We start from the raw sequence: 25,612 nt of genomic DNA, 5'->3' as shown, positions 1-25,612 counted from the left end.
GAAGAAAAAGGGGCCGTAAACTTTAAACCGTGAGATTGCACAAAACACGTTAACTTTTGGTGAATTGCGAATTTGCTGCACGAATGCGTGAGGATTCTCTACCGCCCAGATTCGCACATTTTGTCTGTTCACTTCACCATTAAGAAAAAATGTTGCTTCATCACTGAAAACAAGTTTCGCACTGAACGCATCCTCTTCCACGAGCTGTTGCAACCGCGCCGAAAATTCAAAGCGTTTGACTTCGTCATCGGGTGTCAGGGCTTGTAGCAATTGTAAACGGTAAGGCTTCTACTTTAGCCTTTACCGTAAGATTTTCCAAACCGTCGACTGTGGTACGTTTAGCTCCTTGCTTGCTTTACTCGTCGACTTCCGCGGGCTACGCGTGAAACTTGCCCGCACGCGTTCAACCGTTTCTTCGCTCACTGCAGGCCGACCCGTTGATTTCCCCTTACAGAGGCATCCAGAAGCTTTAAACTGCGCATACCATCGCCGAATGGAGTTATCAGTTGGTGGATCTTTGTTGAACTTCGTCCTGAAGTGTCGTTGCACTGTTATGATTGACTGATGTGAGTGCATTTCAAGCACGACATACCCTTTCTCGGCTCCTGTCGCCATTTTGTCTTACTGCGCTCTCGAGCGCTTTGTCGGCAGAAACCTGAAGTGCGGCTTCAGCCGAACAAAACTTTATGAGTTTTTCTACGTATCTGTAGTGTGTCGTGACCATATGTCAATGAATGGAGCTACAGTGAATTTATGAAATCGCTTCAATCATTTGCAATAGCCCTATATATATATATATATATATATATATATATATATATATATATATATATAAATTAAACAGACATGGGAATTTCACCTTCGGAATGAACGAAAGAAGATGCAATACCTCGTGAGGAAGAGTAAATGGATCAGAATTAACAAGCATTAACAAGAATATACTATACACATCGTAGAATAGCAGTCTTAACTAATTTTTTGTTTCAGAATACGAGGCGATTGATGCAGGCTGTCAGACAGAACTACACATCTTAGTTTTAGTGAGGAAATATGCTAGAAATAAGGAATAGTTGTATAATGAATAATGAAGTGACTTTTTTTGCAGATGATAATGAATGGTGATGAATAATGATGAAGAATATGCTACTATGGATAATGAAGTTTTTCTTTACAGGTGATGATAATAATGGAGTGATGATAATATGGATAATGAAGTTTTTTCTTTACAGATGAGGATAATGTTGAAGTTTATGTATTTATGCTATGTAGTTATTTAAGTATTTGTTGCAGTTCGTTTTGACAGTATGTCTTATATCGCATAATATGATGTCTGAAGGTTTTGGAAAGGACAGCTAGAGAACATACATATTTCTTATACACATTTCACTACCTGTTAATTCGAAGTTCACTACTTTTCAGCATAATATGCGATTCTTCTTTCAGTTTAATAATCCATTTTTGCATATTTTGCAGGAGAAATTATTCATGAAATTAATGTGCTATAATTAGTTGTTCATTAAACCTATGTCATTTATGAATGTGATCACATATACTCTACTAGTTTCATAACCTTGCTACAGCTGACTTATGACGAATGACGTTACACATCTTCATTTGCAGCAATAACTCAAAAGCTAATATTGTTATTAATTATCGATCCCAACGCAATGCATTGCTAGCACAAAAAAAAAATGCTTTGTAACTGGCCAATGAATGCCACTGATTATTGTAATAAGATGACCTATGATGCCAATGATTACTATAATTAGATTAATTATGTATAAATCCTATGCCAATAATTAACTCATTTTGAATTATGACCTCTGAATAACGCAAAAGAAATGCTTTGTAACTGGCCAATGAATGCCACTGATTATTATAATAAGATGACCTGTGATGCCAATGATTACTATAATTAGATTAATTATGTACAAATCCTATGCCAATAATTAACGCCTGTTTTGAATGATGACTTCTGATGGTTTGTAGTCGGACAATGAGTGCCAATGTTCTCTGTAAAGAAACGATTTATGACCATTATTCTGTAATACTATGTCACTTATTAGCTCCTGTTTTGAATGATTACTTCTGATAGTTTGTAGCTGGGCAATGAGTGCCAATGTTCTCTGTAAACAAACGATTTATGAACATTATTCTGTAATACTACATACATGGTACAGAAATGTTCAGTAACTGGGCGATGAGTGCCACCAATTACTCAAATCAGCTGTTAGACTAGTGTAATTCTCAATGAAGACTACTATATGACTTAATGTCCTTCATCTTCTGACCTAATTACCTGGAATTACTGCAATATCCGTTTGTCCTGTGTATCCTCATGATCATGGAGCACTATATTTGGTTTTTGCACTAATTCTACGTTGGTGCACCTTACAAGAACGTGGTGTTGACACGACATGCTGTCCACCACCTTGAGCGATGGAGATGTTATTATGGTCCCACTAATTGGTGTACCTAATGTACTACCAAAATGATAACATGGACTACGACATTTCAGTGTCTTGGCTACACTGATTAATACTTCAAGGAAAAGAACTTCAGATTGTCTCACTTGGTGTTGTGCTTCTGTAGAAAGATATGGACTTTCAGTGCAGCTGCGTGCAACCTAAAGTGCTACAACCATGACGCAATCCTTCCCATTCCTTTCCTAGTTCTTGTAAAATGGTAAACAATTATACAATGCGTTTAAATTCTTGTAGAATGATAAAGACATATACAGTGCGTGTGCACTTCATTTCATTTGTTAATAAGATTAGTTGTCCTAAAAATGCTAAAGACTTCTACAGTGAGTGTGCACTTTATTTCATTTTTAGGGTAATCAGTTCTTGTAAAATACTAAAGATTTTTACAGTGTGTGTGCACTTCATTTCATTTGTTAATAAGATTAGTTGTCCTAAATATGCTAAAGACTTCTACAGTGCGTGTGCACTTTATTTCACTCCTTGATATGTTTATTTGTTGTAAAAAATGCTAAAGAGTTTTACAGTGCGTGTGCACTTCATTTCATTTGTACTCATTACGTATACATTTTGTGATTCTCAGATATGTTCTGTACTACAGTACGTGTGCACTTTTGTCATTTTGTTAACATGATTTGTATTCATTGCTTATACATTTGTGATTTGCTGATATGTTCTGAACTACAGTGCGTGTGCAATTTATGTCATCTGTTAATGTGATTTGTACTCATTCTGTATACATTTTGTCATTGCCTGATATGTTCTGCACTCAATGCATGTGCACTATATTTTATTTCATGTTCTGCACCTATATATATGTGTATATTCTGTGATTGTAAACTTAGTTAAGAAAAATTTGTTGCTCATGGCAAGTCCAATTGACTCACCATCGCTGCCAAATTTTTGCCCCCCCAGTGGAGGGTTATGAAAGACGTATACATTGCCGGCGATGGGCGAGGCATGACAGAATCTCTGACCAGAGAGTAGTTTATCGTTAGTTGTTGTTAGTCTGCGCTTGACCGCGCGAGACGACAGTAGTAGTAGTAGTGAGTCGACAGTAGTTTGGGGGAGTCGGCATGGGTCGGCTGTGTGCTCTGCTCGCGACTCTGGTCAGGACTCTGGGGGATGAGTATTGTTGTAGAAGGTAAAGAAGCAGCCTTGCGCATATTTAATAATGTATGTTAATTGTAATTTAATTTGTTCAAAGAAATGCCCAAATAATAATTTTTATAATATAAAGCGACTCTTTTAAAGAAAAGCATTCACTTCAATTTCAAGAATATTTCAAATGCATGATCATTCCTTCCAATAATTAAAAAAAAAATATACGTCAGCATTGCACGAAGCTGTGTCGAAAAATGACTAATTTAAGAGCAGATATAATTGCAGTTTTATTGAGGTAAGAATTTTTCCTTTTTTTATCCAGAATACAGGGCCGAAGGTCAGCGCTGCTGTCCTCATAAAATTTATCAGGTTACAGAACTTTTTTTTATTATTTTTGGTGTTTAGAAATTTTTCTATTTCGAACTTGACATTAAATGAGAAAAGGATTTTGTGGGAATATTAAGTGTGAAAGCATTCTTTGCACAGAGACTATAAATCGGAGCCAATTTTGTTCAGAGGTTACATTAAAATCTGAGTTGTACTGTGCGCATACTGGACCAAGGCAACTGTTCACGTTTCCCCTTTTCGATGTAGTGTCACACGCGACTGGAACAGGAAAGGGAGGTAATGACAGTGGCACGTAAAGTGCCCTCCGCCACACACCGTTGGGTGGCTTGCGGAGTATAAATGTAGATGTAGATGTAGAATTTAGTTGGCAATTAAATCCACTTTGATCAGTGTTCCAAATACATTGTGGATTTATGTAGAAACCTGCAGTTATCTGGTTTACTTCCTCGACAGAAAGGGCCCCAAACTGGTCAATATCTTGCTCTTCCTATAACTACGGCACACACTGTATTGTTTCTTGAGACGTTGTATGAACGCTAAAGAACATTTAATTTTTTATGACCAATTTCTCTTGTTCTTTGCATTTCCCAAAATTTGAAGTGCCAGTAATGGACACATCGTCTTTCATTTCTTGCTGTGTCAAATTGGGATAGATGTGTTGTTTTATCTCGAGTTCTTTGACTGTCTTATTTCCTCGAAATGGATGTTCATTACGTCTTTTTTTTTCCTCTACGTAATCGAATATTACTTTGATGTTCGATGTGCTTTTTATATATGGACGTCTCCTCCATAACGAGCTGTAGATCACAACTTTACGCGGAGGTTTATCATAATCATCTTAAATACGTTCAAGACGTTCTTCCGAAAATTTTGTTAAAATATTAACAGCGTTGTACTTCTTTTCTGGTGAAGGTTCATAGTCCTCAGAATTAATAGCTTCCCTTTGAGAAGTACTGTTTCACCCACTGTCACTAGCACTACAATCTTGAACACTATTAAAGGCGTTATCGACTATAAAGCCATATACGTCATCCACTATCCTATCCAATGTAACTTCGGTTGAGCAGTCAAATGAATATTCATGTTTCTGAATAATCAAATCCACCAAAAACATTGCCAAAGTGTCTCATCATCCTGTCTTAAAAAGTCTTCTGTTTGATAACGCCTTCTTAACTTGGATGCCACAATATTTAAAAGGTTCCAAACATTAATGGTTTCGTCCACGTTTCATGACAGTACTAACACATATATACTAAAAACGTCAACTACTTGCTGACGTAACTGACTGGCGTGTTAAACCCCCTCCTGCAAGACTGCAAGCGTTGTTGTGTATAAACAATTGGAACACATTCACACGCCATCGCAACCGTGGTTACTATGTGAGATGGTCTGTGTTTCAAATGTATAAAAACAAATTTCTCTTCGAACCGAGATAAGTCCCTTGTGAAATACACTTAGAAAATTACGACTTGCTTTGAATACGTGTTTGACGGCCAGTCAGTGAAAATCACAGAGTATGCACTAGCATCCATCCGGACCCCTACAGATCATGATAATACATAGCTAAAACTGACTTTGGTGGAAGTATACGATAACAGAAGCAAACAAGGACCCACGAAAGAGCAGTTTTTTTAACCCGCGTCCGGCCATGCAGATTTAGGTTTTCCCTGATTTACCTACATCACTCAAGGCAAATGTCGGGATAGTTACTTTGAAAGGGCACAGCCGATTTTCTTCCCGATCCTTGACACAATCCGAGCTTGTGTTCCGTCTCTAATGACCTCGATGTTGGCGGGACGTTAAACTCAGTCTTTCTTCCTTCTTCCTTTCGAGCAGTTCTCGATGTATGGTTATGAGCCGCCATTGACTGGCTACAGGCCTAGTTACTAGAAGTGTGTTTGAAATGTAAACTTTTCCATTAAGTCCCTGTCTAACGGGGTCAAATTTCACCCATGGCCCTTGAGCAACGTTGCGCATGAAGGGGCATCAGCACACTTTCAAGCTGATGTAAGACGACATCTAATGCCCTAATATGATAGTTCGAGCGAGGCCTGTACCTAGGCCTCCAAGATTACCCAGCCTCACACCTCTAGAATTTTCTGTCATCTCAAAAGTGAAGTGGACAGCATTCCTACTCATACAATTGAAAAATTGGAGCAGCGAATTGTACAGCACATTAAACTTTGCTAGATGGCCCGAAGGGTTGTTTGAACATATTCGTAACTCAGTATAATATTGCATCCAAATGTGACAACGACACGTGTAACACCTCCTTCGACAGGTACGAGTGTACAGTAAATTGTAACATGGGGCGCAATGAAGAAGTATTTTATTTCTTGTAAAATTTGAATCCGATTACAAGAGGACTTATTAGAAAAGTTCATATTTCAAGTACATGGGGTGGACAAAAATATGGAAGCCTCACTAACTCAACACCTTACCATACCTAATACGGCGTAGGAAAACAGTTGGCATTCGAAACAGCTTCCAGTTGTCTCGGAATGGATGTATACTGGTACAGAATGGATTTCGCGGGACTCTTATACCAATCTTAGCGCAAGTTCAGGTAACGATGACGGAGGTAAATAATGATCACAACTTTTCTCTCCAAAGTAGACCATAAAGGCTCAATAATAGTGATATCTGGTGATCGTGGCGGGCAAGGGAGATGCGACAATCCATCATCGTGTTCACAAAACGAGTCCTCGACGACGCGAGCTGTGTCAACAAAGACTCTGTCCTTTTGCAACACAGCATCATCACCAAGGGACAAACGTTGTATCACTGGATGAACCTGATTAGCCAAAATGATCACATAATCCTTGCCAGTAATGTGACCTTGCAAAGTAACCGTGAGACCCGTGGAATATAACGATGTAGCTGCCCAAATCACAACCGGTCCTGCACCATTGGAGGAAAACTCTGCCAGAAGTTTAAAACAATGTGAAACAAGACACATCGGACCAAATGATTCCTTACATTGTTCCTTAGTCCTGATTTTATGGCTTCGGTATCACGTTTCCCTGCTACGGGGATTTGCATCACTTTGAGTAGTTTTAGAATTCCAGCTGGCCCTGCAATTCCCAGCTTCTAGAGCTCGCTTCGTATTGTTTTGGTACTGCTCTGGTTCACGAATTCGACATTCAGTCCTGCTGGGACTTTTGCAACTGTTGTCCCCTATTTTCACCACAATCCTCTTCAATGACCGTCTGCCACGATCACTCAACACACTCTCGTCCGTGTTTTGGTTTAGCGGATGATGTTTTACCGCTTTTCCTGTAAGAGGAATAAATTTTCGATACGGTGCCTCTTGAAACACCAAAGACTTCAGCTAACTAAGTTACGGAAGCACCCACCATACGAAAACAAACAATTTGCCCAGCTTCGAATTTACTTGACTCCTACATAATGCACTCACAACTACACATAACACTCTTCTGACCACGACTGTCTCTTGCAACGTATTGACGACACTGCACAGGAGCCGTTCGTGATCAAATACAACAGCGCAACCTGCAGGCTTGGCTATCATCTGCATTTATGCTGAAGCATGCATTTCTCGCGTCTCGCGATATTTCCATATTTTTTTCCAACCCTTGTACATTTGAAGAATATAAATGAAAAACGTGCCAAGTCTAACTTTTGTCAGAGAAATCAAAAAAAACTATGTCTCTCTGTTTTTTACATAAGTGATTTGTGTCCAAAATTTGAGAAGGTATTCTGACACCACAAAATTATGCTGCTCTGCGCATCACAGCAGAAAAAATAATAACATTACAAAATAAATAACGTTCTAAGTGTTGTACCAGGAATCTGACCAGTCTTAAGTAGCAATAAGAAAGCTGATTCTTGCAAAGAAGAAAACAGCTAGCAACCACTATTAATAATGCTATTTTTTACGCAACTAGCGCGGTTACCGGTTTTGAACTGATAGGTTCCTTTCCAGATTGCGATTCACGTTAATGTGAGTATTACATATGTTATTGTTTACATTGGTAGCCGGCTGCTTTTTGCAGGAACTAATGTAAACAACAACAACAAATGTAACATAAATGTGATCAGCCGTTTGAAGACGAAGTTGTCGATTCCGAGTCGGTAATGGCCCTGTTTCTATAAACAAATGGTATAATTAACAGTAGCTGGTTGCTGTTTTCTTCTTTGCAAGAATCAACTTGTATTTTGCATGCAACCAAGACCTCAAAATGTCAGTTTTCAACAAAATAGCAGGAAAAAAGTGTTAGTTTCAAGTGCTGTTAATAGTGATGCATTACCTTTTATTCGTGACGATACACTTACTGAAATACAGCATTACGTTTTTCAACTAGTAGATCTATAGTCAACAGAAGCCACTTCCCATATCTTCTAAATTTTGGAACTCCAGAGGGATGCACAGCTTGGCGAAAAGACATGGGCCATCTACTAACGCATGTCTGAAATACTTTCTCCATCGATCGGCACCTTGATCAAGTCTAGGGACATGCAACAGTGTATCGGAAACACAATAACAAAGAAATGTGTTTTGTGAAAAACTGGCTCTTTGAACGTTTTCCACTTCAAATCTTAATATTTACTAACTAGGACAATATTTCACATTGAAGTCCATGACATAACCACACGCTGACAATTATCTCGCAAAAGGCTTGCTTGCGGATCCATGTCTAGAGGAACGTTTTTGCTTCCTTTATCGTAAACTTTCACCCGTGTCCATTGTCGACATTGATTATGATACACTCTGTATCAGGCGGAACGACCAGATAAATCTAATCACATGGAAGGCAGATACCAGAATCCGATACATTGATACTATCCTAGGACATGTAATTCGGAAACGAAGGATGCCGCTTACAAAATCATCGTTAGATTACTTGTAAGGTATTGTTAGACTGTGGGAGCCCTTATAAGAACGTATTACTGGAAGAGACATAGGAAATTTAACGGGGGGTACATACCTGGTGACAGGTCCGTTTTTTCAGCGCGAGTGTCACTGAAATCCTGACGTCACAAGAAAGGCACTGTGCATCGCGGAGAACACTACTCATAAAATCCTGCGATCTGCTTGCGTATATATTTTTAGTAGTGACCAGGACAATAAAATTAGAGAAATTTCGGGCTTGCTGAAAGCTGTTCAGTATCAGCGTACCACCCGAGACCGGACTATGGCGGAGGGGAATGGAATAACTCTGGCGCACTATCTGCTTTCCGCCACACACTGCACAGTCGCTTACCGAGTAGACATGTATATGTATTGGGAATAGCCCAGTGCTGTCAGTCCAGTTTCGTGGAAAGACAGCCCGCTTCTTCTGTCTCGATGGTGAACAAGAACGAGACTGAGTTACCTCACATGAACAGACAGCCATGACTCCAGTTAGGTGGAAAAACTAGTTACCGTAGGTCACGGTTATTACTGTCCATGCATTTGGGTAGCCGCGTGGTCTCGAGCGTCTTGTCACGGTCCGCGTGGCTACCCCCGTCGGAGGTTCGAGTCCTCCCTCAGGCATGGGTAAGTGTTCTCCATAGCGTAAGTTAGTTTAAGTTAGATTAAGTAGTGTGTAAGCTTAGGGACCGATGACCTAAGCAGTTTGGTCCCATAAGATCTTACCACAAATTTACAATTTTTTTTTTTTTTTTTTTTTTTTGCAGTTAGACACCCGTGTTGTATAAGACAGAGTAAGTGCCAAATGCCTTGCGCTGCGAACTGGGAGCTATTCGGTCTGTGTACAGTACGTAGCAGTGAATGGTTAATGGTTATTCTGGATTTTGCAGAGGTGTTGCCACTGAATCACTCTGTCGTCAAGGCGTTTCACCGTAGAAGCTAAGTACAGGACTGAGTGAATCGATAGTATCTTCTTGGTGAATTGCACACATGTTACGCGATGGAATGTTTATTACACTATACGCCAACTGGAATCTCAGTTTTCTGTGTCATTGTGACAATTTTTCCATCAAAATAAGAAGCACTACATCAATAATCGTAGAGAATCTTGTAAATGTAGCCATCTCAAAAGCTCCAACTGATCCTAATCGAATATAATTGGCTGTGAACCATATCAGTGCGACCAAACACACTATAAGAAAGAGTACGCCCTGGAAAGCTGAGAACAAATTCCGCTTTCCATGTATCAGGTCTTAGTGAAAAACCTCATCCAAGGATATGTAAAAAAGTTTGGTCGCCGGCCGGAGTGGCCGAGCGGTTCTAGGCGCTACAGTCCGGAACCGCGCGACCGCTACGGTCGCAGGTTCGAATCCTGCCTCGGGCATGGATGTGTGTGGTGTCCTTAGGTTAGTTAGGTTTAAGTTGTAAGTTCTAGGGGACTGATGACCTCAGAAGTTAAGTCCCATAGTGCTCAGACCTATTTGAACCATTTGAAAGTTAGGTCGTATGGCGTTGTTCATAGACGAAGATAAACATTTCTCAGCTTAGTAGTGACAATGGAAGAAGCACCTTATATCTGAAATGGCATTTTCAGTCGCCACGATCACAGGTTTTGGACTTATAAGAACATGTCGTTTACGAGACACGTTTCCAGTATCGGTCGTCTAACAACGTTTGGGCAAGATGCGTTGGTGACTGCCTGCTTGGACCATTTCAACTTCCTTGCACGACTACATGGTGGCAACTACACACATTTTCTTCTTCCTGGACGACTGAAGTGTGTTCCGCCGGTGACGGGAAAGAAGATGATTGAATCCCTGCATCTAAAATCGTGCGGTGGCTCGCTATTTAAATAAATATTATCTCAGGCGGTGGACAAAACGAAACAGAAATGATGTATAACCAGTGTAATCTCCAAATCTCATACCCTGTTACCTACAGTGGTGTCACATGAGGGAGTTTGTATATTGACGATGACATAATACAAAAAAAAAAAAAAAAAACTACGAAAAGTCACAGTTGCTGCAGTAAGTACGAGCGGAGGTGTGACACAAATTTTCCAACTGGAGATACAGTCTTAGTCTCAAATAGCTGTCCCGTGTTCTGCAAACAATGGTAGCTACCTGGAATATCTACTGGGAATGTTAAACATCTTTTTTGCAGCCTAAATTAAAATCTCTGCGACATTAATGCTGTTATCACTTAAGCTATTTCCTGATTCTCAAAAAACATGTGGCCGTGAAAATATTTTGTAAAGAGGCTTTTAGTTTTTTTTCAGTATAAATTCTATCATGTCATTTTGTAATCAACAAAGATGAACAACCATCCGCGAACGGTGTCACGAAGAGCTATTGACGCAATTATGCACATATATTGTAAATAGTAACGACTACGCAAATCTTACTTAGTTTAGGGCGAAAGGTGCTTTCCCAAAAGACGACTCTTCTGTTCTAAAAGTGATGTGACAGGTTCTGTGGACGGTTGTAGTTGTTCACAAGTTTCGCGCACCGTCACTCCCGTGGTGGTGCCAGTCCCCTGGGCCTGTCGGTGTACTTTTGATTTGGACGAGGCCGGTCCGTGGGGACTGACAGTGCACTTTTTTCAACGGACTGCTGTATGCTCTCATGATGATCACAAAGGTCAATATAATTTTTTCCTGCATTATATTCACTAACAATTTCTGATTTTCGAGAAATCCCTCTTTTGGTTGTCACATTTTTCATTACACTCGAATATTTGACAGAAAGTATCAAACGTCTCTTTTGTCTTTCTATTTCGGAACCATAATTCCTTGACTATTCTCTTCTGTAATCAGTTCACCGCGTTTCAGTTTGGTCGTTAGAATTTCTTTGCGATTTAAGTATTTCGGCAGGTTCATAATAGGTTTTAAAATTTTTCTTCTGTACCTCGATCACGAACTGAACTTCTTAACGAACTGAACTTCTTTGAGACGATCTGAAGCATCAACTTTTTTAATTTTATTGCGTTATATTGATAATTTTTACTTATGGACCGTCTAATTACAACTGAATGAAACACAATTTTCGTGCCATATGCGTTTAACCTTTATTCTCTGCAAAGGAATTCAGGGGCAGGTTTCGTTGGTGTTGTTCAACATGTTGCGTTTTTGTTCCATTTTAGGCGCTATTCTTCTTCTAATAATTGCCATTTGAGATTCTGTTTTTCAGACTTCACAGCACCAGGAACTGAATATTTGTTTTAATGATTACACTAACCAACACATAACATTAAAACAAGTATTCAGTTCCTAATGCTGTGAAGTCTACACAAAAAAATTTCAAATGGCATTTATAAAAAGATAAAAATCGCCAAAAAAACGAAAAAAAATATAAAATGTAGATCAACATTCACGAAACCTCCAACTGAAGATGCTTGCAAAGAATAAAGGTGGAACGCACATGACACGAAAATTAGTCGGCCCAAAAGTAAAAAATTATCGACACACCATAATATAACGTGCAACTGATGACGAGAGGACTACAAAACTTGAAATGCAACTTTTTTGTTGTCTGCGAAATACAGCATTCTCAACAGAATTTCGAAACGATCTCTGCTAATTACCTTTCGCGGTAATGTTTGAATAAACATTGGGTCCTGGGACCAATATAAATGCATGGATGGAAGATTCACCAACGCCATCCACAAAATCAAGCCTAAAAATCGGTTTATTTCATCTTGTTCGTCGGTATCCGTTGATTTAAATGTTTGGAAACCACTATTGTTTGTATAACATAAATATTTGTTAGTTCACTGATGTGTTCAAATAGTTCAGCTGTGACAAAAATTGCATAAAAATCTTCGACTCTGTAATACTTCTGCATATGTTCATCGCTCACTTTGGCCCCGTGGGCACCCGTAAAATGCACAGTGTTGGGTTGGTTGCCTCGTGGATCACATCACTTACTTTGATCACTTAACTGAACCATTAGACGAATTACCAATGTCAGATGATGGCGGTCGCATTACACGGCGACTTTACGTGGTACAAATAATGCACTCTATAAATAATAGTCCTCTCCTCGAGACTTTTCGGAAATAATCGCGGCGAAACTAGCTCCTCCTTACACAACTGTGGCTTCCTCTGATTGGTTGACCCTTACCATATTATGCCCGTTTATACACCAACTCATCAGCCGAAAAGTGGTGTACTTAGATTGTGTTTACTTGCCCAGCTCGGAGGCCGTTACCGACCGAATTTTTTTCCATAGTACGCCTGTGTCCTAGTTGGCATGTACAGCGTGGCCGTCCGACGGGTTGCCGCCCTGGCAGGCGCACCATTACACGCCCGTTCCTACGCTGCAGCCGCCGGAACACAGACCGCGCTTTTGAACGTCAACGTTGAGCGTGCAGAGTTCAACGTTCTGTTGAACGCTCCGAAGTTATTCGACTTGTGCACGCGGTACGTATCCCCCGACGTGGTATGCGCCACTGCAGTGCGCTCCTGTGGCAGTTGTCCTATGTGATTGGCTGTCAGATCCCACTGTTTACGAAATGGACGGTCGTAAAATTCCTATGTAATTCTACTGAAACGCACATTTCCGCCGTTATCCATATGCTAGTCATAGTGTTCTGTCTTTAGTATACGTAAATAACAATTTCGATATCTATGAACATAGTATGAGGCAAAAAGGAAAGCAGAATGTCCAGTCAGTAACGACCTCGGCTTACAAAAATCTATTACAAATAGTGCGCTGCAAATTTACAATAGTTATTCACGCACATTATTTCATCATTCTAATTTTTTGTAAAACCCTAACTTCATTTGTACTTGATCACTGTTTCTACTCACTAGCACAATATTTACAATATGTGAAATACTAAATTTGAGCCGGCCGCGGTGGTCTAGCGGTTCTAGGCGCTCAGTCCGGAGCTGCGCGACTGCTACGGTCGCAGGTTCGAATCCTGCCTCGGGCATGGATGTGTGTGATGTCCTTAGGTTAGTTAGGTTTAAGTAGTTCTAAGTTTTAGGGGACTGATGACCATAGATGTTAAGTCCCATAGTGCTCAGAGCCATTTGAACTAAATTTGAAACAAGGAAATGCGTAATATCTTACTACAAGTAGTGCACGCTTTCTTGTAGAGAAAGTCAATCAAACAAATTCATCTCTCAGAAAGAGCGGACTTCCAGTAGGGGTGACAGAAGTCATGCGATAACTCCCAATATCGTGTCAGACCTCCTTTTGACCGGCGTAGTGCAGCAAATCGACGTGCCCTGGACTCAACAATTCAGAAGTCTCCTGCTGAAATATTGAGCTATGATGTCTCCAAAGTTGTCCGTAATTGCGAAAGTGCTGCCGGTGTAGGATTTTGTGCACGAAGTGGCATCTCTATTACGTTTCATAAATGTTCGATGGGATTCACGTCGGGCGAACTGGGCGACTAAATCATTCGCTTAAATTGTCCAGAATGTTCTCCAAACCAATCGCGAACAACTGTGGCCCAGTTACATGCTTGGGAACATAATTTCCATGAATAGCTCCAAATGGTCTCCAAACAGCCGAATACAAGCATTTCGTCAGTGGTCGGTTTACTTGGACCAGAGGACCTAGCCCATTCCATGTGAACACAGCCCATACCATTACGGAGCCACCACCTACTTCTACAGTGCATTGTCGGCAAATTGGATTGATGGCTTCGTGCAGTATGCACCACAATCAAACCCTACCATCAGCTATTACCAAATGAAATCGGAACTCATCTGACCTGAGGAAAGTTGACTTCTGCGCTAGATACATTTGGCTCCTACTACAAAGTTACTCATCTAAAGCCAAAACCCAACAAGAGTCAGGTGTGCGCATTTCACTTGAAGAATAGATATGCTCGGCTGGAATTGGACGTTACATTACAAGGCAAACGACGGGAGCATTGTTCAACACCAGTATATCTGGGTGTTACCCTTGACCGACCTCTGTTTTGTTCAAGAAACAATGCCATAACACCAGGCTGAAAGTAAGTTCACGGAATGACATCTTGAGGAAGCTCACATCCACCCCCTGGGGAGCAAGTCCTCCCGTCCTGAGAATTTCGGCTCTTGCTTTGTGTGTGTCCGCTGTAGAGCATGCTTCACCTGTGTGGAGTGCATCCACTTACACCAAACAGGTTGATATTGCAATCAATGAGACCGCCCGAACAGGTCGGGATGCATGAAGCCAACTCCAGTCGATAAAATCTACCCGATTGTTGGGATAGCTCCCCCCACTATTAGAAGGGCTGTTGCTGCTGATGTAGGGGGGGGGGGGGGTAAGCAAACTTATGATCCCCGACATCCACTGCATGATCATCAGGCTGTAGTCGTCGACTGAAGTCAAGGAAGAGCTTCATCGCCAGGATTCAACCACTACCACCTGATATCCCTGTAAAGGAAGAGCTAGCTCCAGGAAATGACTTGCCCTACCCTATTTGGAGATCGCTCAATCGTCTTAGGGTGGTCGTTCCTCTTTGCAAGACTAACATTCAAAAACGGGGCATTTTTCAGCTGATGGAGATACATCCTGCGAGTGCGGAACAACACAAGACCCGCCCCACCTGCTAATTTGTCCTCAACTTGAACAACCCTGCACACCACAGGACCTGATCGAGGGAAACAACAAGGCCATCAGAGTTGCTACCTTCTGGAAATGCTGACCAGACACGGGAATGAAATGAATGATCCGACCTGATCATGGTTTCCCAGTAGTCTTGGGGTCCAACTGATGTGGTCACGGGCGTCGGTCGTCTGCTGCCATTGCCCATCAACGTCACATCTCGCCGCACTGTCCTAAAGGATACGTTCGTCGTACGACCCACATTGACTTCTGCAGTTATCCACGTTGTGTTGCTTGTCTGTTAGCACTACCAGCTCGACGCAAACGTAGCTGCTCCCTGTCGTTAAGTGGAGGCCATCGGCCACTGCGTTGTCCGTGGTGAGAGGTTATGCCTGAAATTTGGTGTTCTCGCACGCTCTTGACACTGTGGGTCTCGGAATATTGAATTCCATAACGATTTCCGAAACAGAATGTCCCATGCGTCTAGCTCCAACTACCATTCCGCGTTCAAACCTGTTAATTCCCGTCGTGCGGTCATAATCACGTCGGAAAGCTTTTCACATAAATCACTTTAGTAGGAAAGACAGCACCACCAATACACCGCCCTTTCATACCTTGTGTACGCGATACTGCCGTCATCAGTATTTGTGGATATTGCTATCCCATGACTTTTGTCACCTCAGTGTATATTTACATAACATCGAATATTATAGAATAGTCTTCTGCTAAACTGATAATAAAGTATCAGAACCTATTAGAAAACGAGAAGATTAGTATAAAAATATTTGGATTCAGTGGAACGCGAGCCAACAATACATCATACGTCACATAACGTATCTCCTTTTCTACTGCTCATTAAGCTACACTGATCATAAATGATCTACGACCATACTTTTCGTCTTAATATCTCCTGAAAGCTTAATCTTGTCATTTTATTAGAACAAGTCGTACAATTAACAACGGTTTTTCCACAAATCCGCAATTTCCTGGTGCTTAGCAACAGTATACACGCATATGGGATTCAACTGAAAGCCACAACGGCGTCTTGTGGCTCTGTACAGAAGAAAGAAAGCGTCATATGGCGTAGGTGGCATTTTTCCATTTCATTGGTCTACTCCCAAACGCGCGTTCAGAATATCTGAGATGCTAAATATTGCCCTGCACGTTCCGCAACACTCAGCTCGACGTGCATTTTCCATGCTGTGACGTCAGAAATTCGGCACACTGAACACTCGAATGCGTGGACCGCGTGCCGGCAGCTTAACACACATCAAGTGGTCGTCGGCATGCCGCCTCAACGGAAAGCAACGTAAAATCGGCTCCGCGCTCAACGTGATGACCTTTTTTAGTAAAAATGGCCCCGCGCTCAACGTGATGACCCTTTCTATAGTGTGCCCGACAGCAACGCAGAGACATGAAGAAGAGGGAGCCAGGAATCGTAACAGAAGAAAATAATCTCTCGCGTTAAATTAAACGAGGGATGGCTATGAAATAGCTGCAGCTAACTCACCGGAGAGCTGAGAGGAGGCGCCGGGGGCGGCGGCGGGAAAGGGCCCGGCGGCTCTTCGGGGGCGGAGAGCGCAGGCCGCGGACGGCTGCCTCCGCCCGGTGGCGGCGGGGGCGGAGGAGGCGGCGGCTCGGGCACCGAGAGCGGACGTCGCAGCGGCAGCGACGAGGGCCTCTGTGGAGGCGGCTGCTGCTGCTGACCAGGCGGCGACGTGCCGGCGGAAGAGGCAGACTGGGGGCGGCCGCAGCAGCAGGGTGAGCCGGGGGCGGGCGCCTGCGCCGCGCCCGCGGCCGACATCTTCAGTGACGCCGGGTAGCTCGTGTGCAGCAGGTAGGCGCTGTTCTCGACGCGCAGGATCGCCTCGCACGCCGCCTTGTCATGCACGTTCTGCAACAGAACGACGAAGTGGAGGCGGCGATGAGAAAAGGTCGATCTTTGTGTCCGACGGTCAGGTCTGTAGTATCCATACTACAGCAGAGAGAGAGAGAGGGTGAGGGAAGGGAGCAGGGATATTAAGATAGGCAGTTTGTTCCCAAAACGCACTATAAAAGAAAATATTGTACGTGGACTAAGAGAAACAGCTGAAATACGACTACCACGGCAAGTAAATGCGAGTTACTGGAGCTGCAGCAGGAGACTAAGTTAGAGTTTGCGACAAGTGCGGTCCCTCTGATTTGTCCGAGACACTAATAGGGAAGCGCTGGCCGCGGGTCGACCCGAGGAAACGGAGGAGTCGATCGCGTGACGAACTGGCGCCGGTCAGCAGAGGCGGAGTTACTGACTAGTGCGCTCTGGATAGGTGTTCCCGGTACATTCGTTGGAAGTGATGAGAAAGTGGACGAGGCGTCCATTCGAAGAAACCGGCGGATGAACTATCGTAATAGTATACCTAGAGTTGCAAGACTAGCGTAGGCTAACGTAAACTATTGTAGGTAAGCGTAGACTACGGTAGATTTCCTAGTAGCTTTGGTCAGGTAAGATTGTACCTGCGCTACCTCTACATTAGGTGTGTTGCATATCTACCGGGCGTTACCTCATAACGATCACTTTCTTTGCGTATGTTGTCAGTGTCTTATTAGATTCCCCTAAAAACTGGAAGTGGTGAACCGTCTAGAAATTGAGTGACGATATATAAAGGGCCAGGTAACCAAGAGAATATTTTTGTTCTACATAGATATCCTGTCTGATACTTATAAGTAAACAGTATTTATAGCAAAATTGAAATTTTCAATGTTTAATTCAGGTTTTATTCGAAAATTGTTGATTTGCAATTTGAAACAGACGGATGTTGTAGTAAAAATTAAGAAAATAGTACAGATTTATCATATAACGGTAGGAAAGCATTCCTCGACACCTGAGAAAAAACGCAAAACAAAAGTACATCAAACATCGCTTCAATAGTTCGTCGAACTTACGTAAAACATGTATGTGTTATTCATTAACAACGTTTGCATTTATCAGTAATAACAGAAAACTCTTGGCTTCCTATCATTAAGTACAAAATAACAACAATAATTATATATTTTTTGCGTTTGTGTATGTAATCTGTACTTGCATCAAAAATAATTGCTTTTGTTACATAAATGCGCAGAAGTTATGCGATCAACTAATTTTTATTACATATAAAACGCAATCTATACTCTGCAAGGATTTAAAATAGACTAACACTGAATGATGAGAGGTTCTAATTATGTGCCAAAAAAGGGGAAAAAAAGTAAAGAGAAGTCGTGGGCTCTCAGTTTCTAGACTAACATTCATTTATGTTTCTCTCTCTACCAGTGCTACAAATACTGTCGGTGACCCTACCATTTACTACGTCATTTACGCACCGTTCCGAAGCTACCGAAAGGTAGTGTTGGTACAGCGCATCTCATACGTATACCTCTAGTGCCATAAGAAAAGCATTACGTATGTCACAAACGTCTAGCAGTTTTTCTTTTAAGTGGTGAATCGAATCTTTTTTTCCTGAATTCTTTTAATGTCACTAAATTCATTTTAATATAAATGCTCGAAATAAAACAATTTTACTATGGACAATAATACGTATCGTTTAATTATTTACGCTATACTGTTACCAGCCACATTTATATTTATTTTGTGTTTAACTTAACATAAAGCTAAGCGTTTCGAACATGTTCTGTTTATCTTCACGCATGTACATATGCAGACATGTATGCTATTTAATGATAAAATGCCAGCCAATCTAAAGTAAACAGAAATCCTTTTACCTACAGCTTTGTGCTGTGAACAACCTTATCCAACATGCACTGTTACGAATTTCGATGTTTCGTTGTTCTTGCCTACCAAAAGATAGCAAATTTTAAAGACTTTTTTTGCCTACGCCTATGCATTTCTAATTTCTCTGAAACATACATAAACACTATACGAAATATGTCCGACAGAAACAGGAGGTAGCCAGCTATCTAAAGCTCCTGCATTTTCTTTCCCACCGGGTGAAGCTCCAAATTACGTCTTAATGGGAATGAAATGTCTGTCTCCAGAAAAAGCGCTCCGCGGCCAGTACTATGACACCTGGACCACAGAAGAGGAGGGAAAAAATGTCAGCTGCTTCGTAACATGTTATAACCTCTAACTTACAAGTTTAGGCTGGCTTTCAGACTAGACGATATTGCGTATCATACTCGTTTCATGGTCGGCGGAGATGGAAAACAGTTTCACACTTGAATTTACAACTACTCTCCATTCAGAATATAACACGCACTTCGTTTAAACGCCCCATTTACTAACTCGTTCTCCACAGCCAACATACAGTAAAGTTCACTGATTTAGGGACACGTTATTCAGCATGCTGTGCAATAAGTTGATTATACACGAATAAGACAAAACGTTATGACCACTAGCCAACGCTTGATTGAATGCCTCCTGTTGGTTGTGCGGGAAAGTGACACAGTAAAGAAACTAAGTCAAGGGAGAAGAGACTAAAGAGGGATTATTCTGGAAACCACAAATGGGGAAATTCACTAACATAAGCGACTTTGACTACTGTCGTAACCATTTATGGAAAGTAGTTGACGGACGGTGAAACCACGAGTACGGGGCAAGCTGTTACATCCACAACTAATTACAGAACGTGGAGATCGGAAGTTCGCCCGCTCTGTAAAACAGAATAGGCGGCGATATGGATCTGATGACAGGGTATAATAGTAGCGTAAGCACAAGTGTTTCGTAGCGCTATGTCCAGCGCACGTTATTGGACAAGGGACTCCGCAGCAGACGACCCCTTCTGGTTCCGTATCGATCCAACTAAATCGTTAATTACGATTGCAGTGGGCACGGGATCATCGAGTCTGGACGTGGACCAATGAAAAAATGTCGTTACTCAGATGAACTTAATTTCCTGTTACATCGAATTGCAGGTCGTGACCGTATACGCCGTCATGCAGGTGAATGGCTGCTCAAAACATGAACCCGCGCCAGGATGAAGGCCAACAAGGATGTTATTGTTTTATGGGGAAAATTCAGTGGGTTTCCATGGGACCTGTGATAGTAATCGAAGGCACCATGACAGCTGTTGATTAGTGAACGTTATTGGGGACCATTTTCGTGCTTGATGTCTTCTCCAACAGCGATGAAACCTTGCAGCACAATATCTGTCCCTGTCACAAGGCCAGAAACGTGCATCAATAGGAATTCACACTGACGTTTCAGCCATCAAATTCCCCTGATATGAATCCAATGAAGCACATGTGGCACGCTATCGGGAGCCAGCTCCGTGCCCACAAACAACCGGCCCGTACTTTATGGGGACAGCGAGATCTGTGCACAGACAACTGGTGCCACATACCTCCGAAAAATTACCAAAGATTTATCGAATCCATTACACGCAGAATCACTTTTGTATTGCGTTCCAAAAATGGGCCACCATGCTATTAAGCAGGTGGTCACAATTCGGCTCGCCAGTATATACAAAGATTTCTGAAAAGGCAAACAATGCAAAATTCAGGATGGAATGTAACAATATTATGAGAAGGAAAGTTGCTACTCACCATATAGCGGAGATGCTGGGTCGCACATAGGCACACACACACACACACACACACACACACACACACACACACACACACGCAAACGCAACTCACACATATGACTCGTGTCGTCGACACGAGTTGTGTGTGTGTGTGTGTGTGTGTGTGTGTGTGTGTGTGTGTGTGTGTGCGTCTATTGTTGACGAAGGCCTTAATGGCCGAAAGCTTTAGTTGTGAGAGTCTTTTTGTTGTGCCTATATGCAATCAGCATCTCCGCTAAATGATGAGCAGCAACTTTCCTTCTCATAACATTGATTTCTGGAAAGTGTTCGACATTGTACCTGCAGACGATTAAAAATGGTCCAACGTTACGAAATAGATTCTCAAATACGTGAATGGCTTCACCATTTTTTTGACGAACAGGATCCAGTAAGTTGTCCTGGGTAGCAAGTGTTCAATGAAGACAAAAGTAACGTCAGGAGTGTCACATGGAAGTGCGATAGGACCTCATGTTCTCCATTTAGCGTTTTCTTAAGCGCAATAAGGGAACCACAACCCAACCATGATAAACTCCCCTCCCCCCACTGTCCCACCCCCACCCCCGCACCGTAACACCACCCTCTCCACACTACCCATGATGGCAGGTAACGTTGTCTGGGCAATCAGCAAATCCAAACCTCATATACCGGACTCCAAAAGGATATAACGTGATTCATCACTCCAAATCACTCGTTTCTAGTCATCCACTGTCCACTTGCGTCGCTCTTGACACCACCTCAAGCGTCGCTTAGCTTTAATTACAGAAAAGTGTGTGTTATGAGGTGCTGCTCGTCTACCGTGTCTCATTCTTTTTAACTCCCGAAGCACAGTCACTGTGCTAACTGGACTGTTGGCAGCACTTTGGAACTCCACGAGTGCGTCCTTTCACTGATTTCATGTGAGTTTCGGCAACCATTCTCCGCAATACTCGACGTCCCTGTCCGATAATGCATAAGGTCACCAACAGTTGACTTCGACAGCTTTAGAAGATTTCAAATGTCCCCGATGGATTTACTCGTACTGTGTATATTGTGTATTAAACCAGAGACTTAGAAACGACGGGGAGGCTTCGTTCCGCCGCAGCCCTCAGTGGTTCACAACCGCACAACACACCACAGCAGTCAACCCACCCCACAGCCGCCCCACACCGAACCCAGGGATATTCTGCGGTTCGGCCCCCAGTGGACCCCCCCACCCCCGGGAGCGTCTCATACCAGACGAGTGTAGCCCCAAATGTTTGCGTGGTAGAGTAATGATGGTGTACGCGTACGTGGAGACAGTGTTTGCGCAGCAATCGACGACATAGTGTAACTGCGGCGGAATAAGGGAAACCAGCTCGCATTCGCCGAGGCAGATCGAAAACCGCCTTAAAAACCATCCACAGTCTGACCGGCACACCGAACCTCGACATTAATCCATCGGGCGGATTCGTGACGGGGACCGGCACGCCTTCCCGCTCGCGAAGCAGAGCGTTAGACCGAGCGGCTAGCCGGGCGGGCATACTCGTACTACTCAGGTGCCTAGTCCACGTTCGAAGACTCTGAGCCGATGAGCACGACTTTCTGATGCAGCAGCAGCATAGATCTTTACGCTCATATCAATTTTACTCTCCTGTCATCTTCAAAATTATTACCAATTTTGTAAGCAATGTCCAACTGAGATCACATTTTTATTGTAATAGCATCCTCCCCGTATTTCAGATCTGAAGATGATCCTACTCAGTCGAAACAAATCATTATAATAATAACAAGGTTTTTTTTTTGTTTTTACTGTGCTCTGTTCATAAAATTATGAAACAAGAAAACAGTTTTCTCCTTTTAATACAATATCACCTATCTACAAAGATACGAAGTTACAAATCACTACCTGTCAGGTGTCATTACAAGCATTTCATTCTGACAAAACTACAGATATCTACTTCATTATACACGAGATCAGACAAGAAAATAATCAGATTTCTCCCATTACTAAGACACTATTCGTAGTGGCGTAGTGGCGAGGCATTGTTTTAGTTTTCGACCCTGAACAGTGTCCATAACTCACTGTCAAGTTTCATCAAAAAATCAATCGAATCAGTGGTAGTGAACTAGCAGTTTACTACAGATATGATTTCTACAACTTGACGTCCCACTGCCGACTTCAGTAACGAAGTTTTTTTCTGGGATGCAGAACACGGTATACAGGCTCTTATACATTTGTTTTATCATCTTCGAAATTACCGTTCAATTGTGAATCGTATACAATGTTATGTGATGTCGTTAACTAGTTGTAAACCGTCCTTTGATTGCACTGCGTCAGTAGTTATTAATATAATAGCAATGGCTCTTGGAACCCTTGCCACATGCCACATAAAAGATTGTGTTCCGGTTGAAGATATCAAAATGCATACCGTTATCATCGAATTAAGTTTCTCATAGTTCGGTATCAGGTACGGCAGTTATATGCATCTGGCCAATTGAAATAAAAGTAAACTAAGGAAATACTGAGCTTTTTAGAATCCACGGAGCGCGCCTGCAATCACTGTCTCTCAGAAAATAACTCAATTCTGAAGTACTTTCGTCCACACTATCGATAAATACTCAAATCTATTGGCGTTAATTTCAATCGAGTACTGGCGTCCGACGAGGGTGCGCAGTGTCACAACACGGTAGAACAAACTGTATTACACAGGTAATCTTCCACCGCTGTACGTGATGCTATTTAGATGCACACTCTCCTAATTGTCGAGAAAGCTCAGGTTTTTGATACCCCTTGGGTATCAAAGCGCACGAGAGAAACAAAACACACGAGATCGTAAACATCAATTTAAAAGAAACAACGAAAGAGAGAAATAAATAAACAAGCTGACATTTGCAGAAACTAGCATTTTGCAGTATAGATCAAGCAGCTCTATCAAAGAAAACAACAAAATATCAACGAAAGTAAAAGGAAGATTTCCGCGATAAACAAGCAACGAAAATTTAGCGTCCTAGTATCATGCAGCCGGCAGTTACGCAAAAACGTAACTGCAAGTAAAGAACTGTTCTACATCTGGTTATTCTAGGAGCAGCAAGCCAGTACGGTAACAGCTTTAAATTTAGATGATTGGACGTACAAAAAAAAAATTTTTCTGAGTTTCTCAGCCGGCCGGGATGGCCGAGCGGTTCTAGGCACTACAATCTGGAACCGCGCGACCGCTACGGTCGCAGGTTCGAATCCTGCCTCGGACATGGATGTGTGTGATGTCCTTAGGTTAGTTAGGTTTAAGTAGTTCTAAGTTGTAGGGGACTGATGACCTCAGAAGTTAAGTCCCATAGTGCTCAGAGCCATTTGAACCATTTTGAGTTTCTCAGGCGACTTCGTGCTATTCTTCAGAATTCTTTAGAATTATGATACGATGTGCATCTGCTGTGTTAGTTGGGAAAATTAGAAAGAATTTTCTACGTTGAAGAGTTAAACAACTAGTTTGTAATGTAAGCAGTGCACCAAGCGAGTGCTCAAAATAGCTACCACGGCTGTACAGAGTAAATTACGTAAAATACTCTTTAGGTTGTGCTCCATTGCTTTGCTAAAATACATTTTTATGCGTATCATCAAAAAGATGCTGTAAAACTGCATTTTGCTGCAGCTAGCTTGACTACGTCAGCATCTGGCGACTTTAACACGTTTACTGCCACGACGTCACAGGCGGCCGCAGCAGAGCTTCACGCTTGACGCCCAGACCAGGTAGTGGAAGCACTATGCGTGCGGCAGTCAACGAGTTAAATTAAGTACTCGAAACTATTGCAGCACAATACAATTTCATAGTAGTTTTTTAGTGGTACGTATAAAAATGTAAACTACTTAATTTTGCTTCTGTTAAGTATAATCGCATGCATGTATTGCACCTCAACAACACCTTAACAACATTATGGTGAATGCCATAAAGGAATGTGTAGAGAACTTTCGAAAAATTATAAATGTAAAATACAATTATGTTTATTGGCGATGAGAGTGTTATGTTGGCAATATGCAGTTTGGGAGTACATGAAGGTAAAAAGGTATCCACTGCAGCGAAGTGTGATGGCAATATCCAATGTTTCACCTTTAAAGATGAATCTGCTGTTGGCAAAGCTACAGAACGGACGTACCTTTCGATATAATACTGGCGTGCTAAGAAACTACTGAGTGATGTTGCAATTTGCCGGGAAATCATTACACAACTCCTTCGATATGGACGGCCGATATTTGGTTACATGCATTGGAATATACCCTCAATACAATTAGTGTTGGGTGGCGAATGTGTATCGTGTAATTGGAACAGTCAGCCAGCTTGGATAATCAGATCCACTAAAGAAGTGTCTTATAAGGCGCTTGTTCGCCCGATTCTTGAGTATGGTTCATCTGTCAGGAATCCCTATCAGGTAGGACTGTTAGAGGAGATAGAGAAGATCCAACGAAGAGCGCTGCGTTTCGTCACGGGATCGTTTAGCTCAGGGCTTAACAACTGGCCGGTTTTGAGCGCGAGTACGCGCACGTATGAATAGGACCGCAGCGTGCCTATTGAATTCGCGCCGACAGTGTAACGTTTGAAGTACTACGATCAGCTCTAACAGTCACTTCGCTGGTTAAGAATCATGTCAAGTCGCCGTTGTTGTAACCCCAACCATGCTTTCGCAGTTCAACCCCCACTGGGAATGAGTTGTATCTGTTTACAGAAAAAGATGGTGTTGCAAAATGTTTAGTATGTCACAAAACGCTGAATTCTTTCA

At 42.1% G+C, this 25,612-nt stretch overlaps 1 protein-coding gene across 1 annotated transcript in view; it reads right to left on the bottom strand.

Moving 5' to 3' along the window:
* Positions 1-25,612, bottom strand: part of LOC126159303 (TGF-beta-activated kinase 1 and MAP3K7-binding protein 3) — a gene marked incomplete at its 5' end in the record, with an annotated part of 391,229 nt that overhangs the window by 284,255 nt on the left and 81,362 nt on the right. The window contains one exon of the mRNA XM_049916505.1: positions 16,861-17,244. Coding sequence (XP_049772462.1) covers positions 16,861-17,244 — 384 coding nt within the window. The remainder of the gene's footprint in view (positions 1-16,860; positions 17,245-25,612) is intronic.

Source organism: Schistocerca cancellata, chromosome 2 (assembly GCF_023864275.1).
Source record: "Schistocerca cancellata isolate TAMUIC-IGC-003103 chromosome 2, iqSchCanc2.1, whole genome shotgun sequence".
Classification (NCBI taxonomy): Eukaryota; Metazoa; Arthropoda; class Insecta; order Orthoptera; family Acrididae; genus Schistocerca; species Schistocerca cancellata.
This window is presented reverse-complemented; position numbering and strand designations above follow the sequence as displayed.